We start from the raw sequence: 11,462 nt of genomic DNA on the forward strand, positions 1-11,462 counted from the left end.
CCGATCCATAAATACGAGTCTAGGAAAGCACTTCATGGTCTATCATCTCTGCGACCAAGAGCAGCCCCGTGAAAGTGGAGAAAGCGCTCAGGATCAGCCACGAAGGAGACCGTTTGCTCTGGTATCGGCTCCCTATCCTTTGCATAAATTTTCTCTAATTAATCCTTCGGTCTTTTTCAGGGAAAGCTTTGAAGGGAAACCTGGAGATCCAGATCCCCTTCTTCACTCTCATCTACCTTGCTGGCCGTCCCCCTGCCTCTCATCTTGCTTTCTCAGCTTGCATCTTTCCGGCTCTTCTCTCCTATTTTCAAGATTTCAGGTTCTTCCTATTCATCTCTCTCTGAAACTCAGATCGGTGGGCTCGCCCCTCTGTCTTTCTTCTGCCAAGAACCTGCGCTCATCTCCCATATCCTCAAGAAATTATCTTTCAGCTCTGCGCACTATCTCTCATATTTTTCCTATCTACCTCTTTTTGATACTGAAGGCGGCGGGATCGATTCTCTGTTCTCTTTCTGTCAATAATTTGCGCACTATTACCCGGCCCTTAATCCTTTGCAGTAAGAAGGATTCATCAGACCATCCTTGTGAATCTGTTCCTCCTAGAACCTATCCCTCTATTGCAATGGCTCGCTCTGAGCAATGTTTTCACTGCCGCGACCTCCAAGCTGAATTCGACGAGGTCAGAACTCAACAACGCATCCTGGAAGATCAAGTGCGACATATGGAAGCTAGACATGCTGAGCAGATTCGAAGTGTGGAAGCTAAATTCGAGGAGCAGTTCAGAAATCTCCATGCTAAATACCGTACAGAAATGAATCTGTTTCTCCACAGGGTTCACTCACTTCAGGAGCAGTTCAACGGGCTCAACAACAGATGCATCCATGCCGAGGAGTCGCTGGTAATTCTAAGGGAAATTTTGGAAACAAAGCAGAAGGAGAAATCAACATCATCAAGCGCGAAGCCAATGGAAGAAGAGCAGCACCCCGAGGACTCTACAGCGAGAAATATCAGTCATATTTCCATTGACTAATTATGTATTGCAAATGCAAATTTTTGTGTCATCAGTTCGTCCGGATCTATAGTAGTATTAGCTCTTTAGTAGTTAGAATCTTCAGAAATCACCTCAGGGATAGGAAACTCATGCTCTATCCTTGGACATGCAATGCTCTTGAAGCACATTTTGTACGGCTTTATGCCTTATCACTTTTTTTAATCAATATATAGCAACCGACTCTTTAAAAAAAAAAAAAATAGAGAAATGATGCTCGGTCAAGTCACTAAATGACCCCGACCTACTTATCGATAAGCAGGCGACTTTTGCGAATTAATGATATTATGTTAGCCCTATTAATAGAGAAATGATGCTCGGTCAAGTCAGTAAATGACCTCGACCTACTTATCGATAAGCAGGCGTCGATGTTTATGTAATGTAAATATTAAATTCATATTTAAAAAAAAAAGGTTTTTTATTTACTATATATATAATGATGGAAGAAAGTTTAAAATAAGTTGTGATTTTTGTATGTTTCTATATAAACAGAAAGCTTAATTTTTGGGTATGGATTATTTGTATAGATGAAGTAATTGGAATGGAGATATCTGAAAAAGAAAGGTAATATATGCCCATATATTTTACATTAAGTCTATCGCTTAATGATTAATTATGTTGGTGATGGGTTGTTAAAAATTGTCTTGGTTATATCAATAAAACTTTAGGTGATGTCGTGGGTATGTATGAGTGGGTGTGCCATTTGGTATGGTCAGGTGTTAAATTTGATGCCGGTTTACACGTTTTTGGGTTTTTTTGCCGTAAAATACAATTTATTTCCAAATGAACACATCAGCCATAACTCGTAAAAAATTTACAGAAATGTCATAATGAAGGGCTTATGGAAAAATCCCTCGTTTCAAATTTGATATAGATATATATATTTAAAATAATTTATTTTTATTAGGCTCGTAGTACCCACCTCTAAAATAATTTACATACACCATGTTGGCAGTGCCCATCCTCACAGAGGAAAAAATTGGAAGAATCGAAGCCTCTTTCTACTTTGGATTCCCATCAAAGATTTGAAATCAATTCTCCAAGGGTTCTCAGTGGAAGTCAGGTTGCTAAACTGGAGATCGTGAGCCACGCAGTAACTGAGAATGATGATGGATCTCCCCAGGGCAGGGCTCTCCTTCGAGGTCTCCAAAGGGAGATTGTAGTGGAACTTGGAAGGAGGTTCTACAACAATAACAAGGCTTTGCCAGAGTGGCGAAGAGTTTTTTCTCCGAAGGATTTAATTATGATGCCTATTTACCACTATTGCTACATTCCTTGTTCTCCAAATCTGCCTCTTTCCATATAACAATTTTGTTTCCATGATATAGAGATTTAAAATGGTGTTTAGATGAATTACAACTAGAATCCAAATCTCCCATCATTCCCCTGTTTTACAGGGTGATCGATCTTCGGTGGACATATGAGCACAACAAAGGAGTTTATGCTCAAGATTTACACAGGAAAGCACGTGATCGTGAACAACGTTATGCCTCCACTACTGTCAAAGAGAAGAGAAAATCTCTTTCCAAAGCTGGAGATATCAGAGGCCTTTAACGAGTGAGAACTCAAACTCCCCCTCTCATTTACATGGGATATAAGATATAATAGGTAAATGCTACTTAATTTTCACTTCTATTTATTTCTTATCTTATGATTTTGTATATTACCTTTTGTGAATATCTAAGGACAGAGTGAGAACTCAAACTCCCCCTCTCATTTACATGGGATATAAGATATAATAGGTAAATGCTACTTAATTTTCACTTCTATTTATTTCTTATCTTATGATTTTGTATATTACCTTTTGTGAAGATCTAAGGACAAAGTGGAGAAAGTTGTTGAACGTGTTGAAAAAATTAAAAAGTCATAGTTGGATGTGGCCAAATATTCGAGAAAGTACGAGACTTTGAAAAAATATATCATTACACAAACGAAGCGGAAGAGTTCGACCTAGGTGGAGTAGAAAAGACTACATTGACTATGCTATTTTTTTATTACGCCTCACAAAAAATGTGAAAAACTCTTTGTATCTATGATATTGCACAACTTGCAAAAGAGGGAACTGGCAACGGCAAGGTAAGTTCCTTTAAATTTTTCCCTGTACCAATTGCAAAGATCTATATATTCATTTCGATTTTAACATTATGTATATATTTTCTAATGAGTAACAAAGTATTTGTACGATGTTAGATTTATAGGCCATACTGAAAAGTGGTAGAAAACTCTATTCTTTAATTAGAAGTCTCAATTTTGTGGTTTGTAGTGTATTTTATTAAGTAATAAGTGACATGGATGATAGGTGTTTGAAAAGTTTGTTTTGGTTCAAGTGATTGTGATTAATGTCATACTACAATAGAGTAGGTTTCAAGTAACTGTGCCGAGTAAAAATAAATATTAAAAGTCATGTGAAGGGAAATTTAAAAATAAAACCTGTCATCAAAAAAATTCCTGAGGGATAAAGGCACCCGTCAAATTTAACTCCTAGGTACATTGATGTCCACCTAATACCCACTTCTCCATCAGGGTCCAGTTATGAAAGACAAATTTAACTCCGAGGTACTGTGTCCATATATTCTTAAAGTGTATTAAATACCCTATGGCTACACAAATATTGCTGCCCACTTAATACCCACTTCTCCATCACGGTCGAGTTATGAAAGAGACCCTTCTCACACAAATTTAACTTCGGGGTACTGTGTCCATATATTCTTAAAGTGTATTAAATACCCTATGGCTACACAAATATTGTTGCCCACTTAATACCCACTTCTCCATCACGATCGAGTTATGAAAGAGATCCTTCTCACCCACCCCTACAGTGGAAATGTTTTGATTTTGATTTATCTTTTAAAAATTATTATTAGAATTTTAGGTTGCATAGACTCTTTCACCTTATATGTTGTAGATATTGTGGATACATCATGAATATAAATATTTCTATTATAAAAGCAAAGGAACACCCTACCCAACTTACTTAATAAGATAAAAAAGAAAAATAACATAAATAAAAAAGAAAAATAACATGAATAAAATGTTTCAAAAAATATACCTGAGAGAAAAACCTTATACAACTTACTTAATAAGATAAAGAAAAATATATAAATAAAATGTTTGAAAAAATACACCTTAAATTATTTAATTGATGGATTCACAAACACCATAGAATTCAATTATTCAAAATTTAGTTACTATTTACTAATTACTAATGTGAAAATTCATTTATTTTGTCATGCAATGCTATTATGATGATATGGTAATAGATAAATAAAGTGAATTTAAATGGGGTGAAAGAGATTGATATGGTTACTGTCAATCAAACCAAGTGGCGATGTGCTTTTATGAATAGGCTTGTTATTATTTATTCGTGGATAAAAAAGAAATGAATTTCTTTTGTCACTCCAAAAAAACCTTATCACGTCTCTTTTATGGCGAGGAGATGATGATACGAAAAAATAATAATATTTAAAATAAATTGATGGAAAAAACAAAATTTCACTGAACTTTAATTAGATACCAACTTTACAATCAAGAAAATCGCTTAAAAAATAATCAAACTTCGTGAATTTTAACAGAAGGAAAAAGGTAAGGCACCAAACATGATACGATTTAAATAGTGAATAATAAATACGCCATAGCCCACGCCCACGCCCTGCTTTGAACCGCAAACATCACATCACAGAAGCATCTCCATCGCAACATTGCTAAACACGTGGTCTGACTCCTGAACGCGTCTTTGAATTTTTATATGATCCCACCCACCTACTCCACTGCAACACTTTCCATCTCATTGCCTCCTTTACATCAACTTCTTTCCATCTCTCTTCGTCTCCTCCACCAAAATTGTTCATTAGACCCACCTCACCGCCCCTACCGTCGGCTGATCTCCCATGGATTCCATGTCCTCCATGTGAAATCTTTTGCTCTCGGGCCGTGAGCGTACGTTGAAGCCGAGACGACTTGCAGAGATAACATTCAAAATGGGAGAGACATTCTTTGTAATGTTGAGACATTCAAAATGGGAGAGACATTCTTTGGGAGGGACGGTGAGTGAGAGAGATATAAGTTTTACATGGTGAGTGAGAGAGATATAAGTTTTACATTTTGTTGGATCGATAGGTATATGATGATTAAGGTAGGCATATGATGACTCACAGGTTATTTTGCTCTCTGGATGAATGAATATTCAGGGACGAAGACGAGCTCTTGGATAAGATTGTGCTGCAAATAATTCCGCCACAGTTGGATGTGCCCAAATGGCAGAGTATGGAACTATTTTGGAGGAAAAATTAAAAGATTTTGAAGATAGTGTGCTATTTAAACATACAGAGAAACGCCAGGCCACGGTTGTGGGGATTGTGGGTCTGGGCGGAATTGGGAAGACAACGCTGACCAAAGAATTCTTCAAGCTTCGGAGATCAGATTACGCTGGATCCTCCTTTTTATCAGACGTGAGGGAAAATGCAGCTAGAGGGAATGTAACTTCTTTGCAGAGTAAACTCCTCAGCGACCTGCAAGGAAATAGAGACATCAAAATTAGGAGCTTGCATGAAGGTATAGGGATACTTGTGAAAAATCTCGAATCTTGTCATGCGCTCATAGTATTAGATGATGTAGATCGTATTGACCAATTAAATGCCTTCTTGCCAATTAGGCATGTCCTTGACCCCAAGAGTTTGATTTTGGTTACGACTCGTAACAAGGATGTCCTGACATCTTCGAGGATACTAGAAACTTCAATTTACCGCCGCGTAGGAATGAATAGACAAGCCTCCCGAGAGATTTTCTGTTCCTGTGCCTTCTCGCAGTCATGTCCACCCCAAGGATTTGAAAGTGTAGTAGAGGTATTTTTAGATGAATGTGGTGGACTGCCATTACTTTTGAAAGCGTTTGGGGGTCTTCTATGTGGAGAAAATGATCTATGTAAATGGGAAGAAATACTGGTCAGATTAAGAAACATTCTACCTGGAGAAATCCAGCAGGCACTTAAGATTTGTTATGACTCCCTCGCTGAAGAAGAGCAGGAAATTTTCCTAGATATTGCGTGTTTTTGTATAGGGAAAGACAGGGATACGTGGATAGGAATATGGGATGAATCCGGGTGGAAAGGTTTGGTGGGATTTCAAAATCTAATGAATAAGGGTCTTGTCGAAGTGGACACTGAAAATAAGATAGTAATGCACGATCACTTAAAAGACTTGGGAAGATATACGGGAAGAGATAAAGTGCCGCGGCGTTTTTGGAACGTAACCATGGGAATAAATAGTTATCTGTTTTCGTTTTCGAGGAGGGCAACCACAGAGGATCTGCTGGAGCGATTATCATCTGTAAGTGCATCCTAACCATCCTAACCTTTGTTTCCAAGTCAACAAATTCCAAGATTTTTAATTAGAAAAATTCATTGCGTCTTATGTTATAATTCTCCATTGATTCGAATTAACTAACCAACAGGGGATAACGCAAGTCCGCGGAATTAGAATGTATCCCGGACATCCTATCGTCGGCAGCCTTGAGCCGTTCGGAATGATCAGTAACTTGCATTTCCTTGAAGCTGAAGGCAGTGTTGTAGAAAGCATATTGACAAAGGTGCGGTCCCCGAAACTAATGTGGCTCCACTGGATTAATTGTCCCCACTCTTCCCTGCCTCCCTGGCTTCCGATGCACGATTTAAGAGTTTTAGAAGTGGCCGGGAAGGAATTGAAAATATTGTGGAAATGTGAATCTCAGGTATGTAGATGTACATGCAGTCTATGCAGAAAGGATTATTATATTTTAAGATGAGAAGCATTATGGTTTTATCTTCCTTTCTCCTTGAAATACAAACATTGCAGGCACCTATGCACTTGCGAGAATTGATCGTTGATGCTCCACTTTCGAAGTTTCCAAAGTCATTAGAGCAGCTGAAGCACCTTAAAATGATTGAAGCGAAGGATGCGTATCTGGCAACGCTACCAGAAGAATTTTGTTACCTGCCTTTTTTAAAATATTTAAAGCTAAAAGACTACCAGATTCTTCTAGATTCGGACGGGAATTTCAGCAATATCCAACTGACCGACGGAAGAAATCAGGAGAGCATTTCAGATTCCATGGACAATTTAAAGAATCTCAATCTCACCGATCTGGAGCGTTGCACAAGTTTGGAGATGCTTCTCACAGCTATAGTTTGGAGACACTTCCAAAGTCCTTAGGGAAGTTAATAAAGTTCCAACGCATCCATCTGTAGCGGCAGCGGTACAAAAATATGAACATGTTGCCAAATCTCCAAAGCATGCTTTACATTTGAAGACGCTCCCAGCATCTTTTGGGAGCTTTATAAATCTGCAACGACAGGGGGCATAATAGTAATGTAAATTTACAGGAGCTACTAGATCGTCAAATTCTGATATTTCTGAAGTTCTTAATGCTACTGTCTACTCCTGCATCAAAACCTCAGGTAATCATTTTGCCCAAACTCAAGGGGGTCAAGTGGGAGAGATTCTCTATATATTTTATTCCAATAATGTAAATGTAGAGGACCTGTTAGGTCCTCAAACTCTGATATTTCTGAAGGTGTTAAAGCTACTGTCTACGCCATGCAGGAGCATCAAACCCCTAGGTAATTATTTTTCCCAGACTCAAGGGTCATGAAATTTTCCAAGTGAAATTTTCCAAGTGGGAGAGATTCCCTATAAATTTTATTGCAATAATGTAAATGTACAAGAGCTGTTAGGTCCTCAAACTGATATTTCTGGTGGTGTTAAAGCTACCGGCTACCCAGGGGTCATGAAAATTTTCAAGTGGAAGAGATTCTCTATAAATTTTATTCCAAGGGGATAGATTCCCTTAAATAAAATTTACGTATGTATAAATCTAGAAATAAGCAATTTTCATGTATTCATTCATGTAATTATAGGTGTACAGATTTTAGAAAAAATCTAGGTTGTTCTAAAATTTTGGTGAGTTGGCATTTTTGACTATGTGGCACATTGTAAAACAGCCAAGCAAACAAACCGGGTTTTTTTTGCATCTCTTCTAGAAAATGGACAGTTGTAAATGCAACCCCATAAGGTAGAAGATATTTTGATTTGTATTGTGCTAGTAGAAGTAGTGGTGTAGTGTAGAAGATAAGATAAAAAGGAACACAGAGCTAGAATGCCGGAGGTAGAGAAGAGGGCTGAGTATGCCCATATTGTGTACACGGTCAAGAATTTCTGTGTAGTTGAATTTGATTTATTAAGAGAAATTTTATATGCATATGTTATTGTGAATATTTCGGTCTATTGTGATGAATTTCTCTGTTGAGCATAAATGGTAAACAGACTGAGCATGTGATTGTATAGTCTGAAAATTGTATGAAATTCTTTTAATGGAATATGGAATATGAAAATTGTATGAAATTCTTTTAATGGAATATGGAATATGAAAATTGTATGAAATTCTTTTAATGGAATATGGAATATGAGTACAGGAGGTTGATAATTGGGTGATCTCCAGCAGTCAGTAATTACAGTAGTATGTGATTGTTATGAGGAGGACTTACAACCTCTTGAGATAATGGAACAGTGGTTTCGATTTGAGGATAAGCTGATGGCATCGATCAATTGTCTGTGGTAAGTGTCTCTGTGTATTTAAATGGCATGGACTAACATTGCTCTGTGTTGAGCAATATAGCAGATCCAAGTTGTGAATTAAACCCTGAGAAATGGGCATTGGTAATGGAGGAAAAACCCAGCAAGTAAATCATTGATCCAGATGTGGTCAAACAATGATGATGGAAAATCACTATCATGAATCGCACTAATCTTCAAGCAGGGTATTAAAGCTGTGGAACGATTTGTTTGGTAATATCCCCAGTAGTATACGGTATGTTCAAATAGTCAATCATGTCCAGCTCCTGGTGAGAGTAATACATTAGTACACTCATGGTTACAGCAGGTTATTCAGCATTTAGTAATTTGTATGCAGAGTTATAAATTGTGGATATATACCTGTAGTATGCAAGTGCAGAAACAGAGTGGAACTAACATCCCCCGGATATATACCTGTAATATGCAAGTGCAGAAACAGAGTGCAACTAACATCCCCAGGTTGACCTTGTGAATGCTAGAACTTTTACTGTAACAGAGGTGACCTTGATGATTGAACAATCCAGTAGAAATCTGCAGATGAAGTTCAGATTTGGTAAGATGGTAGAGAATTCCGGTTAGCACATGGTATTCAAGTGATCGTCTCTTGATTCCTGCAATATTTATGAAGATCTGGTTAGAGAGATCTGAACAGAGGATGCTTGAAGGTAAGCACTTCAAGGAAGAACAGTGAGCTAAATACCCCAATTAGGTAAGGGTTCTGAGATTATAGGTTGTTAAAATCCTGTAGCTTACCTTTCTTTTGATAAGCTTCGGATAGTTATGGGTTCAATGAATCTAAGTTTATTCATTAATGCAGTCTGTGTTTTAAACTGTAACCATTTGAAAGAAGGATCTGACGATTCAAACATAAATGATTTTCGGTTCATAGTTATAGGCAATTTAATTGATTTCCAGTTCATAGTTATAGGGAATTTAATTTCTTGCAGTTAACAGTTGAGGAAAGGAGTCTTGGGTAAATATAGATTGCTGGTAGCATTAATAGACTTCTCCCATTTTTTTTTGAGTTTTACGTTTTAGTGTGGAGTTTTGTGTGAGTTTGTAATAAAATAAATTCATTATGTGAACATTGGTAGATTAATGTTTTTTAATCTAAATTTTTATTATGGTTATAGATAAAAGGTAGTGACATATTTCTGTATATATATCATTTAGATGAATATCTTTTTAGATTAATATATAGAATTTTCAATTATTAATGAGTGAATATTTTTAAATTTAGATTTAGTTTTCAAATTTATATTTATTTTTTTACATTTAATTTAATTTAATTATTATTATAAAATTAATGTACACATTATCAAATGTTACTTTTTACATGTATTTAATATAATTATCAACCACATTAATTAATTGTGCTAGTATTACCTTCCATCCTCCGTCTGGTTATAATTTCTCACTGCAAATGGAGGCGTGCTGTTCTTTTTCCTCGAACAAAACATTAATTATTTTGATATTTGTTTACTGTATTTGGTATTTTCATGACGCGTAATTGGAGAGTAGGATTTCGGCAGCTCCTCCATTTTTGTTTCTTAAAAAGTGTAATTTTTTTTTTAATGTTCTGATATCTTTAAAATGTTTAAAAGATTGTATTGAAAGGAGTTTGATTTTTTACATTATATAATAGATTTTGAATTAAATTAAGGTATATTGTGTTAATTGCAATATTATATAATAATATAAAATAATATCAATTAATTTTAATTAATTTAAATTAAGAATAATCACTACACAGCAGCGTTTGTTTTGTCTGCGGTCCAAGTTTTGTTGTTATTATTAGTCACTGCCGGCCAGGCATGGACTATAGTAATCGGAATTGTTTTTATTATTAGTCACTACCGGCCAGGCATGGACTATAGTAATCGGAAATGAGCACTTTAGCGCTACTTTTACTCCTAGTTTCTTAGATATAAACTAAGTCTCTATAAACTAAGTCTGTAGACATATATTAATAAATCATGTTATTTGGCCTCTTCCTGAAGACTGAAGCTAAACCGAATCTAATCCGAAGCTAAAGAATATGTTATAATTTTGTGTTTGCTTGATATTTTGAAACTGGAAAAATACTACATAATGTAATGCTGGCACTAGTCCATGACCCTAAATGTTAGCTCCGCTATTTTGGATATTTTGGATTTCCATGGACTGCATGGATGGTATAATATTTTGGATTTCCATGGACTTTGTAGCCCTGCTTGTACGCCAGGGCACGCCTGCCACAGCTTCCTGCGGCAACTTCCAGGTGCCATCTCTTATGTTTGCATGCCACAACTTCTAGGTGCCATCTCTTATGTTTATGTTTGCATGTAACCAGGCTAATCTTATTCCAAATCTTATTCCAGGACTGGAAGCACTGGAAATTCGCCACACAGGGGAATGATTCATGAAGAAAGGGAAATGAATCATAGAGAAAAAAATGAATCATGGAGTAAAAAATACAGAAGTAAAAATACGGAAGTTACCTCTTGCTTCTACCCATAGCCAGCACTCTACCCACAGCTAGTGCTCTGTGATTGACCCTGTTCAACTGCGGAATGCAACCCTGTTCAACTGCGGAATGCAACCCTGCTCAACTGCTGAATACTTTTACAGTGTTGTTGTATTATCCAGCCTGCATCCAGGGTTCATCTAATTGTGTCATTGACTAGTACAAGGTTGGCTCTGAAGGAGAAGGAAGGGATAAGCCTTTACCAGGGAGCCTTTCACCTTCTGCCTTCAACCTAGAACCACTTCTACGGACAAGAACTCGCATCTGCTTAGCATTTGGCCAATCCGAAATTGGCAATCTTTGC

General features: G+C 36.8%; 1 protein-coding gene across 1 annotated transcript; it reads left to right on the forward strand.

The window, feature by feature from the left end:
- Nucleotides 1-4,843: 4,843 nt before the first annotated feature.
- On the forward strand, nucleotides 4,844-9,266 carry LOC149216644 (disease resistance protein Roq1-like). The gene is made up of 4 exons (XM_089392815.1): nucleotides 4,844-5,120; nucleotides 5,236-6,372; nucleotides 6,497-6,772; nucleotides 6,877-9,266. The coding sequence occupies exons 2-4, from the start codon at nucleotides 5,302-5,304 to the stop codon at nucleotides 7,231-7,233; spliced, it is 1,704 nt and encodes a 567-aa protein (XP_089248941.1). The 5' UTR covers nucleotides 4,844-5,120; nucleotides 5,236-5,301; the 3' UTR covers nucleotides 7,234-9,266.
- The last annotated feature ends 2,196 nt before the right edge of the window (nucleotides 9,267-11,462 follow it).

Source organism: Pinus tabuliformis, chromosome 1_1 (genome assembly GCF_031772625.1).
Source record: "Pinus tabuliformis cultivar Carrire ecotype Pingquan chromosome 1_1, CPIR1, whole genome shotgun sequence".
Taxonomy (NCBI): Eukaryota; Viridiplantae; Streptophyta; class Pinopsida; order Pinales; family Pinaceae; genus Pinus; species Pinus tabuliformis.